The 21113-nt window shown below is 50.2% G+C and overlaps 1 protein-coding gene across 16 annotated transcripts in view; it reads left to right on the top strand.

Annotated features, from left to right (window-relative positions):
• The window catches only part of LOC123757282 (peroxisomal acyl-coenzyme A oxidase 3-like), a 546669-nt gene extending 526011 nt beyond the window's left edge, over nucleotides 1-20658 (top strand). For all 16 annotated transcript variants that reach the window (XM_069323862.1, XM_069323857.1, XM_069323852.1 and 13 more), the window contains one exon: nucleotides 18629-20658. In XM_069323862.1, coding sequence (XP_069179963.1) covers nucleotides 18629-18733 — 105 coding nt within the window. In that variant the 3' untranslated portion in view covers nucleotides 18734-20658. The remainder of the gene's footprint in view (nucleotides 1-18628) is intronic.
• Nucleotides 20659-21113: the final 455 nt, after the last annotated feature.

The raw sequence follows: 21113 nt of genomic DNA, 5'->3' as shown, positions 1-21113 counted from the left end.
GATGCTTTGCACCATACTGGGTTGCGCCTCAGTTCTGGTGCCTTTCGTTCAACTCCCATCCTTAGCTTGTATGTTGACACTGGCTTCCTGTCTCTCCAGGACCGCCGTGATCGCTACTGTCTTCGCTATCTTGCGCGGTCCTTGCAACATCCTTCCTCTCGCCTCTGTCGTGCTTTACCTTTTACCTCTCCTGCGGTTCCTGTTCCTCTTCACCACCTCCCTCTTTCTGTCCGGTTATCTCGCCTACAGGATTCTCTTTCCGTTCGTATTTCTGATGTTTCTCCTCGTGTTGTTCCTTCTTTGCCCCCGTGGAGGGTCCCTCTTCCGCGGTTTTGTACATCCTTGACCCGTATCACTAAAGCTTTTACCCCTCCTACGGTTCTAAAACGCCTTTTCCTCGAGCACTTTTCTTCTCACTCCCACTCCGTTTCTGTCTTCACCGATGGGTCTAAGTCAACGGACGGTGTTGGCTACTCTGTTGTTTTTCCTGATCGCACTTATATGTGTCGCTTGCCTCCAGAGACTAGCATCTTTACAGCGGAACTTTATGCTATTCTCTATGCTCTTCGTCTCCTGCTTTCTCGTTGTCAGTCTTCCTTTGTAGTTGTTGTTGACTCTCGTAGTGCCCTCATGGCTCTCGGGTCCTTTAATCCGGTTCATCCAGTAGTTGTCGAGATCCAGGCATTGGCTGTTTCTCGTTCACAGTAAATTTAAGTCGGTTGAGTTTTGTTGGGTTCCCAGCCATATTGGTGTGTCTTTAAATGAGCGTGCGGATGCTGCCGCCAAGGAAGCTGTCCGCTCTTGTCCCATCTCTCGTAAAGGCATTCCGTATTCCGACTTTTACCCGGTTATCCATTCCTCAGTCCGTTACCTGTTGGCAGGCTTCTTGGTTGTCTGTTACTGGTAACAAGCTACGTACTCTTAAATGTTGTGTTTCCTCGTGGCCGTCCTCCTTCCACCGTAACCAGCGGTGGGAAACAGCTCTGACGAGGTTGCGTATTGGCCATACTCGCTTAACCCATGGTCACTTGATGGAGCGCCGCCCTGCTCCTTATTGTCCTAGTTGCATTGTCCCTCTTATGGTCGTGCATGTCCTTCTTGAATGTCCTGACTTCCAGGACGAGCGTGTGTCTTGCTTTCCGACCGCCCCTCGCGGTCACCTGTCCCTCGATAGAATTCTTGGTGACTCGGATACTTTTGATATCGTTCGCCTTATGCGTTTTTGTTCTCGTACAGTGGTACCTCGGAATGCGATTGTCCCTGTATGCGAGGTTTTCGGAAGGCGAGCAGTATTTACTCCAAAAATTTGTCTCAGAAGGCGAGGGTTACTTCGGGACGCGAGTTTGTTGATACGCGTACAGGCCGACCTAGCACGTGGTGGTTCGGCGATCGTCGCCCCTCCGCCCCGCCGCCCCTCAGTTTACCATTGTCTCGCGCTCAGTGACTACCCCCACATCAATTCTTCTCGCGGATTTTCAGTGTTTTGTTGGATTTTTGGTGATTTGTCTATACAATTTGTTATTATATATCTCACCATGGGTCCCAAGAGAGCCAGTGGTAAGGATAAAGGCCAGAAAGCTCATGTGAGGATGACAATAGAGGAGAAACAAGAGATCATTCGGAAGCATGAGAACGGTACACGTGTTGTTGAACTTTGTTGGCAGTACAACAAAGCCACATCAACAATATGCACTATACTTCAGGAGAAAAATAAGATTATGGGTGCTAAAGTGGCAAAAGGAGTAAGAACATTAATGGCACAAAGACCACAAATACTTGAAGAAGTGGAAAAGTTGTTATTAATTTGGATACACGACAAGGAGTTGAGGGGTGATAGTGTTTCGGAGGCCATTATTTGTGAGAAAGCCAGGGTGTTGCACGAAGACCTTCTAAAGAATACCCCTGCAACGAGTGATGCAGATAAGAAAGAGTTTAAGGCAAGCAGGGGCTGGTTTGAAAAATTTAGAAAGAGAAGTGGTATCCATAGTGTTACAAGGCATGGGGTTATGTGATGTGATTATGGAACGGGACTCCCCTTCCAAACAGTAACTCCTCTCCTCCTCCCCCCTCCTCACCATCTTCCATACGCCTACAGCACTCGACAGCAAGGTAAGTAATAACTGGAACACAGTTTTGTAGGTTAATTTAGATGAATTAGGTAAATTAGGTATAAAATTTAGTTTGATGTGGGGTTTTTGGGGTAGTCAGGAACGGATTAATTCATTTCCCTTTATTTCTTATGGGGAAATTAACTTCGGAATGCGAGTTTTCGGAAGGCGAGGCGTCTCCAGGAACGGATTAAACTCGCATTCTGAGGTATGCCTGTATTGGCATCCTTGGTGATATTTAGCGCCCTCTGATTATTTTGCGTATTTGATGGTGCTACATAGCCTTCCAGGTTTGGTGCCTTCTTTTGATAATTACTTACTTACTTGAGCATCTTAACGGGTGCTTGTTCACCCCTGTGCTTTCTCGTGAGGTTGGTGTACTGCAGTTGCACGTCCATGTCCTTTCCCCTTCAGCTGCTTTGGTTGCGGAGGATCATCATGCTTGCGGGCATTTGCTCTCGGTCCTCTGCTTCTTTTCCTTCTCAAGCTGTCCTCGGACTGGCTTATGGAGGATATGGAGGCATCGAGTGCCGGAATTGTAGTATGCGGCGTTGACTTCAGTGGCTAGGGCGGCAGCGGCGCTGCTCAAGCTGTATGCACCTATTCTCTGGGAGGTGGTGTCTGTTTTATACCTCTTGCATCTGCAGGCCATCCTCACTCTGTGTGATTCTGCTTGGGCCCTGGCTCTTAGATTTTCATCTCTTAGATTTTCATCTTTTCAAAAACTCAGTTTTTGCAGGCAGCATCTGTTAGTTGTGTCCTTCTTTCAGATATGTTAGTTGTCCGAGGTGCGCCACTCTCGTGCTTCTGGAAAGGATGTGCCAGGGTTTGGGTATCTGCTGGTCAAGGTGGGCCCTTGGTGCCAGTTTCTGAGCCGGCGCCTGTTCGGGAACTGTCTTCATCTGGTTGGCACAGTTCTCGTTCTGCGCGCAAGTTGGGTTCACGGAAAGGTCCCGGCCCTTTCGTGGGTCGCCTCATCAAAAGAGGCGACCAAAATCGGGGGGTAAAGCTGGTTCTGTTTCCCCACTCTTGGTACCACGATTCGTGAGCATTTCAGGTCATGTCTTCCAACCTGTGGTGGAATTAGGCAGCTCCTTACTCTCTGGGGGTCTGGGGCAGGCGTCTTCTCCTTCACTTCATCAGGACCTCTTGGAGAAGGTGTGCTTCGGCGTGATCGAAATGACCTCAGTCCCTCAAGTGGATTTCCTGTTTGCTTCCAGCCCTGAAACGGGACTGTGCGGATCTGTGGTTCATTCTGGACTTGTCCCGTCTGAACCCTTGGATTCCTTGCTCCTCTTTTTGGATGGCCACTCTGTCCCAGGTCCAGATTCTCTTGGAGCCAGGCTCTTGGATGGTGTCTCTGGACCTCTGGAACTTGTACTGACACATACCTATTCATCCGGGGTTCAGGGACTGGTTAGGTTTTGTGGTGGGGCAACAAGCTTACCGCTTTCGTTGAATTCCTGTCGCGCTGAATCTGGCACCTCACATTTTCATGTGTCTTACCTGGGTCGTGGTGGCCCATCTGCAATTGCTTGGTGTTCGGGTTTTGGCCTACCTTCAATGACTGGCTGGTGTGGGCTTCCAGCCGGTCCATGTGTCTGCTCGCCAGGGGTGTAGTTCTTTCACAGCTCGCTGGGTTCGGGTTTCTGGTGAACTGGCGGAAGTCCCATCTAGTCCTGTCTGAGGTTCGGACTTGGCTGGGCCTTGTCTGGGATTCCCGGACAGCGTCCCTGTCTCTCACACTGACGGCGTTGCTCTGGCTGCAGTCCCACCGTCATCTGTTCCTGAGGGGGTCCTTGGTCACTCGGCAGTTGCTTGAGCAGATGCGTGGAAGTTTGGACTTTGCTGTGATCGTTTACACGCTGGGTCAAGTTTGGTTGCAAACTTGGTTGCAAACTTCTGGGTCATCCCTTTTGCTTCTCTCACAACTGCTGGGTTTGTCCGGGGGCCTTGCGTTGGCTGCTGCGTTGCTGGCTTCCTCTTCTGGCTTTTTGGAGTTCAGTGCCTTGGTGTCTTCCAGAGCCCTGCCTCGATGTGTTCATGGACGCATCGTCTCTTGGCTGGGGCTTTGTCACCAGTGTTCACCAGGCCGCCCAGGGGCGGTGGGGTCCGTCCTTCCATCGGGCCCACAGTACGGTGCGGGAGTTCGCGGTAGTGTGGATGTCGCTTTGGAGGATTCGGGTCGCTCGCAGATCGATGATCAGGCTCCATTCGGACTGCTTCCCAGTGGTTCATTGCCTGAACCGAGGGGCTTGATGCGGTCCTTGGTTCTTTAGGGCTACCTTGAGGTTACCTTGAGGTGCTTCCGGGGCTTAGCGTCCCCGTGGCCCGGTCGTCGACCAGGCCTCCTGGTTGCCAGACTGATCAACCAGGCAGTTGGACGCGGCTGCTCGCAGCCTGACGTACGAGTCACAGCCTGGTTGATCAGGTATCCTTTGCACCTTTGGAGGTGCTTATCCAGTTCTCTCTTGAACACTGTGAGGGATCGGCCAGTTATGCCCCTTATGTCACTTGGTCTGGTCACTTCGGGTGACTCGTCTGCTGAATTCTCGAGGTTTGGCTCTCCTAGCGGTTCACGTTCAGAGGGTGTCCACTGTTCTGGTGGATGGCCTGTTTCAGTTCATTCCCCTTTCCATGGAATGGATGGTCGACGCTGACTTATTCAGTTGGCTTTGCCGGACGTACAGGCTTCTAAAGGTGGACTTCTTCGCGTCGGCGTGGACGAGGCATCTCCCGGTATATGTGGCACCCTTTCCCAACTGTGGGCCATCAGGGTCGATGCTTTTCTCCAGGACTGGTCAAGGTGGGGTTCCCTGTACCTCTTCCCACCCCCCACTCCCCCGGTTCAACTGTTGCTCCAGGTCCTAGCTCGCTGGGAGACTTACCAGGGAAGAGTAGTTCTATTGGCCCCTTGGTGGCTGGCCCAGCCTTGGTTTCAGGCGCTGCTTGCTCAGTGATCAGATCCAGGGGTTTTCCCGCGGCCCTGCCTCTTTCAGCAGATCGGTCCGGTTCATTACGTGGCTGGTTCGATCTTCTCCTTGAGTCTTCGCGTCTGGTATTTTTATCAGGTGGCATTGGTAATGGTGTCCCACTTGCATGCTTTGTCTCAGCGGCAGTAAGAAGCTTTTTGTCGGTCCTTCCGTTTCTTTTTGTCTCTTCGTTGGTTTACTTCACTTTCTGGTAAGGTTGTCTTGTCCTTTCTCTCGTGGGTGTTTCAAGACCATCATCTTATGCCGAATACTTTCGCCTCGTATTATGCGGCACTGGCGGAGGCGCTGCAGCTTGCTTTCGGCATCGATATCACATCTGTGCCATTTCGCAAGCTGTCTCGGCGTTGTTTCACCTCTGGCCTGTTCATGCACCGCCTGAGCCGTCCTGGTCATTGGACAGGGTGCTCTCTTATCTCTCATCCCCTCGGTTTGTAGTGACCCCCTTCTGTTAAAAATTGCTTCTCCAAGGCTCTTTTTCCTGTTGCCATTGGCCTTTGGGGGTCGGGTTCGGGAGCTTCATGCTCTCCTCCTGTGCAGAGATTTCTGCTTTTATGGCTCTGGTAATAGGTTTGTTTGTCTGTAACTGTCTCCTTCTTTTCTGACGAAGGATGAAATGGCTGCTTTCTAGAGGGGTCCTTGGGGATGATTGGTTGGTTAGGCCAGGGCAAGCAGGGGGTTAGTGTTATGTCCGGTTGCGGCTCTCGGCCGTTATTTGCGCGCCATGGCTTCTGTGTCCAAGAACGTGCTTTGGGTTGATGCAGTTTCCCTTCTTCCCTCTTCCAGGATTTGGGTCTCCCAGGTTGTCCGTAGGGTTATTCAGTCTAGATAGCCTGCGGTCTATCCCCGTGCACACGACGTTCGTAAGTTTGCTGCTCTTGCTGCCGACTTCGGTAACATGTCTTGGGCTGACATTCGGGCGCAGGGTTTTTGGCGGTCTAACAGGGTTCTGGCTGCACGCTACCTGGTCAATGTTCCTGAGCCTATTCAAGCCTGTGTCGCTTTGGGTTAGCGGTTGCAGCCAGTTGTCTCGACTTCGCATTGAGGAGCGAGTGCCGACGGCTTCCCGAGTACATCCCTTTTCTTTCCGTCTTTTGGTAAGTAGCTCCAGGGAGTCAAAGGGCTCCCCCAGAAAACCAGTGTTGGCTGTAATGAAACGCCATTTTCTAGATGAGACCTGGATTCTTCCCGACAACCCTCCCTCCCTCCGGTCGGCGTTTTTTTCATGTTTTTTTTTTTTACATCCAACCTCAGAACTGGGGTGTGGGTAGCCGGCATGATGGTTCTGGGGCTCCCCCTTTCCTCTCCTAGGAAAGGCGGAGCTGCGCAGATGGTGGGGCGGCACGAAGTGATGTCATGCTCGTTTGCTCATTTGTCTTTGGGGAGTTCTGTCTACTTGTTTGACTTTCAGTAGTAGTTTCAACCAGAATAGGGGTTTGTTTTGGGATGCATACCTTTCTAGGTGCCTGACCCAGTCGGTGGCAGACATAGAATTCTCCAAATCACGTGTGCACTTCTATACGCCATTGCCCCTCATGCCTCTCTGAGGGGGCCAGTGGTCCCCTGTAGGCCTAAGAACTCTATTCACACTGACTGATGCCAAAGTCTAATACAGAGGAACCTTGGTTAACGAATTTAATCTGTTCCCGCACCGAACTTGTCATGTGAAACACTTGTCTTGCGAAACGAATTTCCCCATTTAAAATAATGGAAAAACAATTATACCTCTCTCAACCAGTTTAAGATTAAAACGAAGCTATACTTAATAAATTCCCTGTAACCTACCTTACCCCTCTAATGTCATCCAATGTCTGTTTTTTTTTTTTAAAGAGCGCTGTTTGTCGACAGAATTGTATTTGTGCTGCTTTTTCAGCTATGTTTTCTTTCCATGTTTTCATTTTACTCTTTATGCTCAATTAGTATTAAGCTTTAGTCATTTAAGTTTTTTATGCCCGAAACGCTTTGCATAATAGTGGCTTTAGGCATTGTATGTACTAGCCCTAATTATAAATCCACCACTCTTTGTAAAATCTCTTTTATGTATGTACCTTACCTAAATAAACATTTTGATTTGATTTTTTGATTTGAATTAATCCATTCCACCCCAATAAACATCACTATGACATTTTATAATGTAATTATAATACATGTAATTATTATTGTTATCTCCCTACTGGGATGCAACCAGGTTCTTCTCTGATGGTAGTAGAGTTTGGGTATCCAGCCCCAAGTTAGTAGAGGCTTTCAAGGGGTGTGTTCCGTAACACAAGTTAAAACAATGGGGAGGTATACAAATACACAAGTATTCTAATGTATATGTATATTCCTTTATATATATATATTTATATTCCCACCACCATATGTAAAAAGTCACACACGGGAATTATTACTACACAATTATATACAGCTTCGTCTTCCTCCGAAGACACTAGACACTCGGCGATGCTCACTCTGGGTAGCCTTTCCTGGTCTCCTCCTCCGTGGCCCAGAAACCACGATGAATCCACCCTGGCCACCGGCCAACTAAACCACAATCCCACTGGGTGCCTCGTCGTGATGGCCTACAACCACAGTCCAGCCTGTAGCTGGCAGGTACTAGTCAGCTTCGCTGTCAGGCCACTCCACGACTAATACTAGGGTTGCGAGCCCTAGGCAGGAGCCTGCCTCGTGTGACTCGCTGGTCACCCTCCTCGGTCGTCACCTCAGTGGATGGTCTCTTCCACCAGCCAGCCCCCGGACACGGCGAATCCTGTTACTGCCACTCCTCAGGCAGGCAATCACACACTCGGCAGAGTTCGTCCGGGGGTGGCTCACAGCTTCTACAAAGCAGACTGGTGAAGAGACCTCGGCTGCCTTTGGTAGACTGATTCCACGTAACTTCCAACCGTCCTAGGTTGACTCTGAAAGTAGATACGTCATCAGTACTGGGGACACTACTTGGGACCACTAGGAAACTTCACTTACTAGCTTAGACAGAAACGTCCACCTATTTTCTCCATAGATGGCGTTCACTGTCTAAGCGCCACCTCACCAGAGGTCAGCAATGGCTACGTCATGAGCTGACTAGGACAGGAATCTAGCCTGTCCAGCTGGCATATTCTCGGCACAACTAGATGGCATCGTCCATTTGGAGGAGGTTTCGGAAGCAGACTCACAGATGGCATTGTCGTCACTGCTCCGTACTCCGACGATGGACTTGGATCCGTAACAATTATAAATGTTTTATTTTACTGTTTTCAATTGTACTTTACCTTATGAAGAGTTGTTGCTAGCTTCAGGGAGACGATGGAGAGGTGGGGAGGAGAAGAGAGGATATGGTGTGGAAGGAGAAACCACAAAAAAAGCACAAATAAATGCAGAGGGATGTTTATCCTGCGCGATAACACAACAATACTGTTGTCGGAGGCGTCCAAGAATTTGCGAGAATCAGCAATTTGCGAGAATTCTAGGAAGCACTATGTGGTTTACTCGTTACCCGAGTGAAAGTTACTTCTGCTTGTTAACTAAGCGGAAGCTCGTCAAGCGAGACAGATTTTCTGCGAGTGGTTCGCTCATTACATGAAATGCTCATAGATGGGGCTGCTCTTCACCTGAGGTTCCTCTGTATATGTCCATATTAGCCCACATAGCTCCGGAAAGCCCACAGGGTCTCACCCAGAAAATGGCATTTCATTACATTCAAAGCTGTTTTTCTGGGGGGAGCCCCGTCGGCTCCCCGGAGCTATCCCAGGCTGATATGCTAATGTCAGACTTTGGCATCAGTCATGTGTATTGAGTTCTTAGGCCTACCGGAGACCACGGCCAGAACCATTGCTTCCCTTGCCCCTCAGAGAGGCAAGGGGAGCAATGGCCTACAGAAGCCCCCGTGTGGTTGGAAGCATTCTATGTCTGCCATCGACCGGAACAGGCACCCAGAAAGGTAAGCGCCTCAAAACAAACCCCTATTCTGGTTAAAATTGCTACCAAAAGCCGAACTAGTGGATAGAACTCCCCAACAGAAAACAAGCAAACTAGTGTCACGTCAGACACCGCCGCGCCGCTGTCTGCGCAGCTCCCCTCTCCCTGGGAGGGGGAAGGGGGAGCCCCAGACCCTCCACGCCGGCTACCCACACCTCAGTTCTTGAGGCTGATGCTATGGGCGAAGGTCGTGTGCTCTGGCTCCGGTGTCGCTACAGCACTGTGCATTGCGTGTGGTGTTTGTTTTTGTGGGTGCGAGAGCCAGAAGTTATCTTCAGTACTCGGGCTGCATGCGCCTAGGGCTGCCTTCCCTAGGTGCCCTGTAAGTACTGCCCTTGGAGCAACCTTCCACAGGCTCCTCGGGGTCTGCCTTTGCTGGTCCGTTTTACCTTTCGGTTTTTCGGCCGCCTGTTGGGCTCTTGGGTGTTCTGTTCTCCCTTGTTACCGGCAGGTAAGAGGCAGTTTGCACTGGTGGGGGCACAGGATGCTGCACAGCTTGTATTCCCGACATAGCGGCCGGCTCTGTTCCTTGGGGTTTGCTGTCCTCTTGCGGGGTTTTGTTTTTCTTTTTGTTTTTTGCCTGGTGGGGGGTTCTGTCGTTTTATTCCATTTGTTTTTGCCCTTCCACTGTTCTCCTCGGTGGCGCCCGCTGCTAGGTCCCCATGAGTGTACACGTCCCTGGGGTACAGCTATAGAAGTTCGCTTGGTAGTTTTGGGCGCCGGTTAGCAGCGCCCTGCCTGGGACTACCTGAGCGCGAGTCCTCTTAAAGTAAATGCTCAAGACCCTGGGAATCCCCTAGGGGGCGCGTGGATCCGATGGATGTGATCCCAGAGTCCCCACTCGCTGTGTGCAAATTTGAGGGTTGCTCGGTCCCCTTGTCTCAGGGTGACCCTCATTGTTTTTGCCTCCGCCACGCTGCCTGTTGGGTCAGTGATACTTTCGACCCTGAGTCCTGTGAGTGTTGCTGCTTGCTTGTGACTCAATTTACCCAATCCTCTGATGATTCTCTTCGGGTACAGGTGGCACGTGCGTTGCAGTCTAGGTTTCGTCTGTTGCAACGTGCTCACCCGGATGCCCCGGGGCTGCCCCGCTTTGCTTTTCGAGACCCGGACGTGGGGGTGGGGGTCGCTTCAATCCTGGTTCAGTCCGCACCTCCTCGTCCTTCCCCTTCTGTTCGTTCTGGCTCCCCCCCCCCCTGCTTCCGGCTCCAAAGCGTCTGAGGGTTTCGGGGTCGGAGGAGGGGTTACTTGATCTTGAGACTCGGGCAGCTTCACGGGGTACCACTTCCGGGGGGGCGGCAGAGGCATTCGAGTCTTGTCTCCCGGCTGAAGCTTCTGGGTCTGACCAGTGGGCCCCCCTTCCTCCAGCTTTTCCGGCTGCTCCGTCCTTGTCTTGCGGGGTTGGGGCTTGGCGAGAGGACTCGGTGTCGGGTCATGTGGTGAAGGACCTCGAGGCTGGGGAGGGGCTAACTTGGGGGCCTTGGGTCCCCTGGACCCCACCTGGGTTTTTTTCCCTCTGAGTGGGGCTTATTGTTACAAGGAGTGGGGTTTTCTTTTCCCCCCTCTGCGTACGATACGAGTTGGATTTGGTGTCGGCCCCTCCCCGGGTTCGGTTCCGTGTTCCTCTGGGTACGTCAGTTCCGTCCTTCCGGAGGTTTTCGGCTTATCGCATCCAACCTGGTGTGGTGCGAGCGGCCTTTGCAGCTTACCTGCTGCGTGACCCGGATTATGCATCAGAAATGGATCCGTCCGAGTTCAGGTTTGGGACTTCGTTCCCTTTCTGGCTCCGTTACGAGGTTCCGGAGTCTTCCTGGCTAGCGGACTGCCCCTTGTTTATTCTGGATACCTGGCATTCCTTCTGTCGTTTCTGCACGCTGGAGTGGCGGGAAGCTTCCACAGTGCTTCAGGTTTTCCTGGGGGTCGAGCTTGAGTACCTGAATGAGTGCTTGTTTGCCCCCGCCCTTCCCCGCGATGTGGGTGTTATTCAGCTCCATGTGCAAGTTCCCATTCTTTTGGCGCCACTTGTTGTGGAGGACTTGCACACCTGGGGCCTTTTGGCTTCGACCTTGCGGTTCTTTTCCCTCCTAGAGCTGTCTTCAGATTGGCTCGTGGAGGATGTGAGGATGCTTGGGTCCGTCCTGGGGTCCGGCACCTTGTCCTCTGCTGCACGTTCGTCGGCTGCCTTGTTGAAGCTGTTCACGCCGATTTTGTGGGATGCAGTTTCCCTGTTTTATGCTTCCTGTCTCGCGTGTCGGCAGACGGTGCTGGGTTCCTCCGTAGAATCTGCTTGGGCTCTGGCTCTTAGGCGTTCTTCACCTTTTTGTCCTCTTCTGTTTGAGGAGTCGGCCATAGCGCAGTTTATTCAGGCTGCGTCGGAGGCTTGTCGTCCGATGTCGGACTTGTTAGTTTTACGGGGGTCCCGGGGTGGGTCTTCCCGGAAGGGTCATGCCAGGGCTCAGGGTTCCTCTCGTCGTGGTAGGCCTCTGGTGTCAGGTTCGGGTTCAGCTCCTGCGGACCCTCCCTCATCTGGTCTGCGCGATGTTCGCTCTGTGCGGGGTTCTGGGTCTCGTAAGGGTCGCCGGCCCTGGCGATGGGGGGGCGGCTTGCACTGTTCACCCGCGCCTGGTCCCACGATTCTTGGGCCTTTCGGGTCGTGTCTCGCGGCCTGCGGTGGCGTTGGGTGGCCCCTCCCCCTTTGGGGGTGTCGGGGCTGGCAGGGCAGGTTTCTTCCCCTGCGCTCTGTCGAGTCATCTTGGAGTGGGTACGCTTGGGCGTCGTCGAAACGACGTCGTCCCTCAGATGGATTTCTTGTCTGTTTCCAGTTCCGAAATGGGACTGCGCGGACCTGTGGTTCATTCTGGACTTATCCCGTCTGAACCCCTGGGTTCATTGCCCCTCCTTTCAGATGACTACGCTGTCTCAGGTTCGGCTCCTCTTGGAGCCGGGCACTTGGATGGGGTCCCTGGACCTCCGGGATGCTTGTTGGCATGTCCTGATTCATCCACGGTTCAGGGACTGGCTCGGTTTTGTTCTGGGGCGTCTGAGTTACCGCTTTCATTGTCTCCCGTTCGGGTTGAACCTGGCACCTCGCGTGTTCACGCGCCTTACACGCGTTGTGGTGGCTCGTTTGTGTCGCCTAGGTGTTCGGGTGTTGGCCTATCTCGACGACTGGCTGGTTTGGGCTCCCAGTCGGTCAGCTTGCTTGCTAGCCAGGGATTTGGTTCTTTCCCAGCTCGCCGGGTTTGGGTTCTTGGTGAACTGGAGGAAGTCCCATCTAGTTCCCTCTCAGGTTCGGACTTGGCTGGGTCTCGTTTGGGACTCTCGAACCTCCTCCTTGTCTCTCCCTCCGGAGTCTCTCCTGCGGCTGCGGTCCCGCCTTCGTCTGTTTCTGGTGGGCCCTCGGGTCACCCAGCGATTGCTCGTAGGGCAGTGCAGGAGCATGAACTTCGCGATGGTGGTCTACCCGCCGGGTCGGGTTTGGCTTCGTCGGCTGTTCTGGTTCCTTCGGGGTTCCCCCTTCCGCCTCTCTCGCGATCGCAGAGTTCGACCCCCGGGGGCTTTGCGTCGGTTGCTGCATCACCAGCTTCCTCTTTGGGTTTTTTCGGGGTTCAGTGCCTTGGTGCCTACCCGAGGCCTTGCTCAATGTGTACACGGATGCGTCGTCTCTCGGCTGGGGTTTTGTGACCAGTGCTCACCAGGCCGGCCAGGGGCGTTGGGATCCGTCCTTCCGTCAAGCTCACAGCACGGTGCGGGAGTTCGCGGCAGGTTGGTTTGCTCTGGGGAGGATTCGGATGGCCTGCGGATCGACAATTCGGCTCCATTCGGACTGCTCTCCGGTGGTTCATTGCCTGAACCGCGGGGGTTCAATGCGGTCCTTGTCTCTTTGGGGTTGGTCGCCTCGGGTGACTCGTCTACTGAGTTCTCGGGGTTTGGCTCTCCTGGCGATTCACGTACAGGGCGTGTCCAATGTCTTGGCCGACGCCCTGTCTCGCTTTGTTCCCCTCTCCACAGAGTGGACGGTCGACGACGAGTCCTTCCATTGGCTTTGCCAGACGTTCATGCACCCAAGGTAAGGTAACCCCGAGGTGGACCTCTTCACGTCGGTGTGGTCGCGGCGTCTTCCCGTTTATGCGGCGCCCTTCCCCGATCGCGAGGCTGTCGAGGTCGACGCCTTTCGGCTAGACTGGTTGAGGTGGGGGTTCCTGTACCTCTTTCCCCCAGTTCGGCTGTTGCTCCTGGTCCTGACTCGCTTAGACTTACCAGGGGAGAGTTGTCCTTCTGGCCCATTGGTGGCCAGCCCAGCCTTGGTTTCAGGCACTGGTTGCTCGGTGTCCGAACCCGAAGGTTTTCCCGTGGCTCCGCCTCTTTCAGCAGATCGGGCCGGTACGTCATGTAGCTGGTTCGATCTTCTCCTCGAGTCTTCGCGTATGGTTTTTTTGACTCGAGTCTATCATCATCTCTATGGTGATCAGGTGGCCTCCTTGTTGGTGTCCCACCTGAGGGCTTCTTCTCGGCAGCAGTATGAAGTTTCATGGCGGTCCTTCTGTTTCTTTTTGCGTCTTCGTCGTGTTAATTCCTTGTCTGTTCGGGTGGTCTTGTCCTTCCTCTCGTGGTTGTTTCAGGACCGTCATGTTATGCCTAACACTGTCGCCTCGTATCGTGCGGCGCTGGCGGAGCCGCTTCAGCTTGCCTTCGGTATCAATGTTATGTCTGCGCCGTTCGCAAGCTGTCTCGTGCATTGTTTCACCTCTGGCCTGCTCATGCGCCGCCTGAGCTGTCCTGGTCTTTGGACAGAGTGCTCGCTTTCCTTTCGTCTCCTCGTTTCGTTGTGGCCCCTTCGGTCCAGGAGTGTTTTTCTAAGGCACTTTTCTTGTTGGCTTTGGCCTCTGGGGGTCGGGTAGGGGAGCTTCACGCTCTCCTCCGGCGCAGGGGTTCCTGCTCTTTTGGTCGTGGTGATTGTTTTGTTCGCTTGCAGCCGTCTCCTTCTTTTCTGGCGAAGAATGAGACTGCTGCGTTCCGGAGGGGTCCATGGGCGGTTGATGCTTGGTTGGTCAGGCTGGGGGTGCATCATGTTTTGTGTCCGGTTGCGGCGCTTTGCCGTTATTTGTGCGCCACGGCTTCTGTGTCCGGGGACGCGCTGTGGGTTGATCCAGTTTTCCTTCTTCCCTGTTCGCGGGTTCAGGTCTCCCAGGTCGTTCGCAGGGTTATTAAGTCCAGCCAGCCTGCGGTCTATCCCCGTGCCCATGACGTTCGTAAGTTCACGGCTCTTGCTGCCGTCTTTGGGAATATGTCTTGGTCTGATATTCGGGCGCAGGGATTTTGGCATTTGAACAGGGTCCTGGCTGCTCGTTACCTTGTGAATGTCCCTGGGCCCCGTTGGGCCTGTGTTGCTTTGGGTTGGCAGTTGCAGCCAGTTGTCTCGGCTTTGAGTTGAGGAATGAGCAACGACCGCCTCCCGGGTAAGTCCCTCTTTTTCCATCTGTGGGTAGTTAGCTCCGCGGAGCCGACGGCGCTTCCCCCAGAAAACCAGCGTTGAATGTAATGAAACGCCATTTTCTGGGTGAGTCCCGGAGGCTCCCCGGCATCCCTCCCTCCCTCCGGTCGGCATTTTTTTCGCATTTTTGACATCCAGCCTCAAGAACTGAGGTGTGGGTAGCCGGCGTGGAGGGTCTGGGCCTCCCCCTTTCCCCTCCTGGGGAGGGGGGAGCTGCGCAGACAGCAGCGCGGCGGCGTGTGACGTTACACTAGTTTGCTTGTTTTCTTTTGGGGAGTTCTATCCACTAGTTCGGCTTTTGGTAGCAATTTTAACCAGAATAGGGGTTTGTTTTGAGGTGCTTACCTTTCTGGGTGCCTGTTCCGGTCGATGGCAGACATAGAATGCTTTCAACCACACGGGGGCTTCTATAGGCCATTGCTCCCCTTGCCTCTCTGAGGGGGCCCGGTTCTGGCCGTGGTCCCCGGTAGGCCTAAGAACTCCATACACATGACTGATGCCGAAGTTTGACATTAGCATATCAGCCTGGGATAGCTCCGGGGAGCCTCCGGGACTCACCCAGAAAATGGCGTTTCATTACATTCAATTCTGTTTTTTTTCACTGATTTTGTTGCATATAATGTTACTTGATGTTCAATGATAATACTGTACAACTTGCATACATTGAGTATATACATGCACACACAAATGTTTTCAATTATGTCATATATAATACGTATTCACATTTTCGTTATTATATTTACACACATCCACTCACTATTTACTGGTTTTTGCACTATTATTGCACATTTAAAAGTCTTGGAGACAGTGGTAGTAGTTGAAGCAGTTGACAGCACACAATGGGAGTGCACACGCTTCACATCATGTTTGCACCAATTTACGTTTCTGTGGTTTTACAAAGTGTGCAATCATGTTGGCCTATTGCACACTTTCCAGCTGGTGGCAAATGTTTTAATCTGTGTGCTTGAAAGCCCTCAATGTAAGTGAGCCTGGGTGTAGCAGCATGGTGCAACATTGGGTTCATGATGGGTTTTTGAATGCCAGGAATATCTTTGCCAAACTTTGTTAGTAACTGTGTCACAAGTGTAAACCAAACGAACGGAAACTTTGTTTACGTCCAGTTTTCACCAGATACATATTGTAGCTGTTCAGCATGCTTATGTCAACAAGATGGAAAAACACTTTTTTCATCCACTTCAATGTTTTCCTAACACACTCGACAGTGCCCACTATCATGTCAGATTTATCAACCAAACGCTTGTTGATATTATAGTCAAGAACACAATCTGGCTTATATACTGGTTCTTGCGTTACTTGATTCACCATGCCACTGTTCACCATTGTACCATCATGAATGGTTGTCAGCAAGTTCACTTCTCTCTTGTCTTTCCACCTAACTGAGAGTATTTGATCACTTTTTCTTAGCTGGCAGTCATCAACTTCAAGTTTATTGTCAAACACTGGCATTTCCCTTCTTCCTGGCTTTACTGTGCCAACCAATCCAGCTCTATTTTCAATCAAGAACCTAGCTAGCATGGGACTTGTATAGTAGTTATCCGAGTATAAAATGTGGCCCTTGTTCATCCATGATGCCATCAGTGACTTCACCACACTACCTGAGAAACCATGTTGGTCATTACCAGGAATGTCTATATCGCTAGCAGAATACAGAATCATGTGTAACATGTATCATGTTTCAGTCATAAAGAACAAAGAATTTCATTCCAAATCTGTTGTGTTTGGAGGGAATATACTGCTTGAAGGCAACACGTCCTTTGAAAAGCACAAGGGATTCATCAATCACCAGCTTCTGTGCTGGTACGTTGTACCAGCACAGAAGTACTCTGTACTTTCTAATCACATTATTCATAATATGCCTGACTCTCCAAAGTCTATCATCCTCTGTCCGGTCTTCATTACTTGCAAAATGCAGACACCTGAGGAGTATCTGAAACCTGTCTCGGGACATATATTTCCTGAACAAAGGTGATGGAACAGTCTGGTCTTTGCTCCAATAATCTGTGATATCGTGTTTTACACAATGTTTCATCAACATAGTGCCAAAAATACATACATTTCACCTACAGTTGTGTTTTTCCAACGCTTCAATCATGAATATTCTGTTATCTCTTTTCCAATGAGATGAGCCACATGAAGGTTCGTTTGGTGTACAATATATTCCATGAGCGACTTATCATAAAATGCTGTAAAATAATCCATTTCACACATGTCCTCACCAGTATCAGGGAAAATGTCTGTATTCCCAATGTCTTTATTGTCAGAGGCAGGAATTAGAGGAATAAAATCGTCACCATCACTCCACACAAGTACACCTGGTGTCCTGCGAGACGAAACAGCAACACCACGGCGAGGAATCATTGCACACCGTGGACTAGGAGCTGAAGCCCGTCTTCGCAAAGTACGGGTGCTACATGAACGTGGGGTAAAATCATGTGAACATGTGGAGTGATGGTTCCTCATGTGGTGTCATGTGGCGGCGCTTGGCTAGGCGAGACGCTGCTGACGCGACAAAATCTCGCTTAGTAACACCACTGGCACTAGTGACAGGCGTGGTAATACTATGCTCTGAATCCACTTCACTAAAACCAGAAAAAGAGTCACCTTCCTCTGACTTGTCACCCAAAATATCCTCATACTCCAAATAAGTACAAGAACTGTGTGGTCATGGGTGAACTGGAGCAGATACTGGGCGAGGCAGCACTGGTGAGCGTGTAGGCCTCACCATGGGAGCAGGCTGTATCTCAAATTCACTGTCTGTGCTACTATCATCAGTCAATTGTGTGTAGTCCTTATCAATGACCAAAACATCAATACTGTATCTTGCAAGGTAGCACATGAACTGTGTGATCTGGCACAAAGTGGGGTCGAGTGAGGGGCGAGGAGGCATGAGTGAGATGCTAGGCCTAGCCCTTGTGGAACCAGCATGTTCACACTCGTCGTCGATCGTATCCACTTCTGAGGGCTGTGTGTAGTCGTGATCAATGTCGGAGTCATCAATATCAGATTCATCACCATCCGGGAACAAATTCTTATTAATTTCATCCTCGGTCAGAGGTCGCGATGAACGCCTCATTGAGCGTGGTCGATCTTTGGAACTTGATGCACTCACCATGGTGTCCGCCGGGTAACTGGGGCCTGTACACAGTGGCGGGCTACGCTAGATTTTTTCCCAGGTGGCGTTTGTTTATGGTCGGGTGCGGCTCGCCGATGACTGCCCCTATCCCAAGCGGGGCGTTTAAATTATAGCGCTAGACACGAAAACAACTATTGATGTATTGCGCGGTACCGGTTTTGTTAGTCAAATCATCTATATATGTATTACGCGGTCTAAGGGTTAATGTTACTGGGCCTAAGCACTCGTGTGGCTTTTGGCCGTGTATATTGGCCAGGTGGCTCCTCTTTGTTTTGATCCTAGGGTGCTCCCTTATCCCTGATAAGTGCCTATGTTTTCTTCTTCTCCGTGGGTAGTTAGCTTCAGGAGCCTCAAGGGGCTTCCCCCAGAAAAGCAGTATTGAATATAATGAAATGCCAACTTCTGAGTGAGCCCTGGTGGCTCCCTGACCCTCCTCATTCCCTCCAGGTCATCAGGGTATCTGTCACATCTAACACACAACTGTGGGTGGAGAGGCCAGTTGACCATGAGCTTCCCCCACCCTCCCCCAAAAATTAATGAGGGATGTGGGATGAACAAGCTTGCACAAGTTTAAAAAAATTTCAATCGTTTGTTTATATTGGGGGTTAATTCTTTTGACGGTCCTCTATGCTGTAGTTTCTGTTGAAGCCAATAGTGGTTTGTCTCTCTGACTTTCTGGGTGCCTTTCCCGTTTGTGGCATCAATAAATAAAGGTTACCTGTCTCCCCTCTCAGAGGGGGGACAGGTTCTGGTGCTGGTTCCCAGTAGACCAATAGATCTCCACAGCTGATGCAACCTAGTAGATGGTACATATATGTGGAAGTAGCTTAAGGGAGCCACTGGGGCTCACCCAGAAATTGGCTTTTTATTACATTTAATATTTGTTTTATGTTACTGAAATGTGTGTAATTTTGTCTCCTTACAGGTTTACGACCATCTGAAGACAACAATGCTCACCGCCCCAGGAGCTGCAACACGATCCAAGCACTGGCAAGAGATGAGCTACAAAACTCCAGCTTCCAAGCTTTAACCCTCAAACCGCTAGGGGCCCAAATGGAATTCACACCCACAGGCACAACAAAAAAAAAAAATCAAAAAAATTCTTTTGTCTTATAGAAGTGTTCATTTTTGTTCCCTGATCACGGAAAAAATAACAAAAAAATCGTAGGTGGCATATTTTAGCCGCAATAGGGTAGGGAAGTGTGGCAAAAAAGGGGCGTTGACAGAGCCTTCGCCAGACGAGGTCTACTCCGCCCGAGCTGTCAGACGGCAGTTGCCACAAATATTTTATTACCTAATTATTTCAATGTCTCTGATTTTTTCTTAGTTTTTTGCAGTAATATTATTCCATATAGTGAATTGTGGTATATTTATATTATAAAATGTGTGAACCATCGCTGTACTCAAAATTATGGTGTGCATATTAGTGATTCAATTATTATGTTCATAAAACAATAAACAAATAGTTTTGCTGTTGTTACACTATATACACAGGTTATATATAAGTATCTGCATGTTTTGTACACCATACGAACTACTAAGTTGGTCTTGTGAGTCAAAAAGCAACAAGGAGTGACCGCCAAACACCAGCGAGCCACTCACTGCCACTCCCTCCCTCAACACCACCTCACTCACCCTCATTCACCTCCCACAATACTGTTTCTGTATTTATTCACTATACACAAACGTTATATATACGTATTTACATGTTTTGTTCACCATAACTGTACATCTAGGCTTGTATAGTGAGTAAAGGCACAAAGACGTAGCTACTCACACAGTCAGCTGATCGGCGGCCGCCCTCGAGGCCAGACGCACTAATATTTGTCCTCCAACAATATTGTTTGTGGTGTTATTACGCTATATACACACAGTATATATAAGTATCTACCTGTTTTATTCACCATACCTGTACAAATAAGCTGGTATGGTGCCCAAAGACCATAGTGGCCATCAGTAAACAACATGCCAAGTCGTGCAGACGACGCTCCTCCCTCACCAAAATGGCGGCTCCCAACCTACTCCTCTCGCTGTTATCTCACACTATACACACGTTATATATAAGTATCTACATTTGTGTTCACCATAGCAAACCACTAAGCTGGTATGGTGAGTGCAGTCAATAAATGGTGGCCACACACAGTCAGAAAACGACGCCACAACCCTCCCTCCCACAGCATTACTCCTCCCTCCATGGAGCACAGCGCTAAATATCACCACAATCCTGCTATTATCAGAATCCGGGTCAGTTTTATCACAGTCAGGGGCCTACAGTAATACTATCACTGCTAAATAATAGCAGTATCATTTATATTATGGTATTTGTAGGCGATGCTGTGGTCACAAGCTGAACAGCGGTGCTGTGAGCTCGTGCAGCGTGCGCCAGGCTTGCTCAATACTGACGCTGTAACACCCAAGAATGTTGGCCTGGATTTTTTTTTCTAGGTGGCATCTGGCAACTATCGGTTGTGGCTGTACTATAGCTGCCCCTATCCCAGGTGGGGGCGTTTAAATTATAGCACTAGACACGAAATCATATATAAATGATGTGCGCGGTTTCGGTTTTGTCACTGATATCATTTATATATGATATGCGCGGTTTGAGGGTTAAGGGAGCTTAAATTAGGGCTTATTTAAATGAATCAGAACTTAGCCCTGTCGTATTTAAGAAAATATGAAGTAAAGTGTAGTCTGTTCATTGAATTTTGTAACTAGATCAAGTTTGTAACTAGCTTAGATTAATGAATTGTGGGGTTCAGTCCTTGAGCCCATCATGTGCCTCTGTAACCCTTTCCACTACTACCCACAGTACAGGTATGGGGTGCAAAATATATGAACTAAACTAAACTTATGATGATAATATTACCTTACCAGTTTTACCATATTCTTAGAATAATGTAGCTTGCCATATGATAAGAAAGACACTGTTAATCCTTAATAAATATGGTCACAATATCCATGGACTGTTTATCCATTTTTTATTTTGCAAAGTTTTTGCATGAAAATTAGTGTTCTAAGGATATAAATGTTATTTTTATACTTAATCCATAATTATGTTTAAAACTTCTGTGCCGCAGATCTGGAAGCGTATCTGCAAGATAGCGGGTAAGTTTGTTCCCAATGTCTCGCCGATCCTTCACCTCTGTGGTGCTCTTGTGGCGGACCCATTGCAGGTCGCAACCGAACTGGGTTCACACTTTTCGTCTGTTAGCTCTGGTTCTCATCGTCCTCAATCTTTCCTTCTTCGTAAGCCTGTTCTTGAATCTCGTTCTTTAGATTTCTGCACCCCATCTCAATCTTCCATATAACGATCCCTTTTCTCTGAACTTCAGTCTGCCATGGCCCTCTGCGGTTCTACGGCAGCAGGCTCCGATGGCATTCATTTTGAGATGCTTCGCCATCTCCCTCCG

The sequence above is a fragment of the Procambarus clarkii genome, chromosome 13 (genome assembly GCF_040958095.1).
Source record: "Procambarus clarkii isolate CNS0578487 chromosome 13, FALCON_Pclarkii_2.0, whole genome shotgun sequence".
In the NCBI taxonomy this organism is placed as follows: domain Eukaryota; kingdom Metazoa; phylum Arthropoda; class Malacostraca; order Decapoda; family Cambaridae; genus Procambarus; species Procambarus clarkii.
The sequence above is the reverse complement of the archived record's forward strand: the minus strand, read 5'-3'. Positions and strand labels throughout refer to the sequence as shown.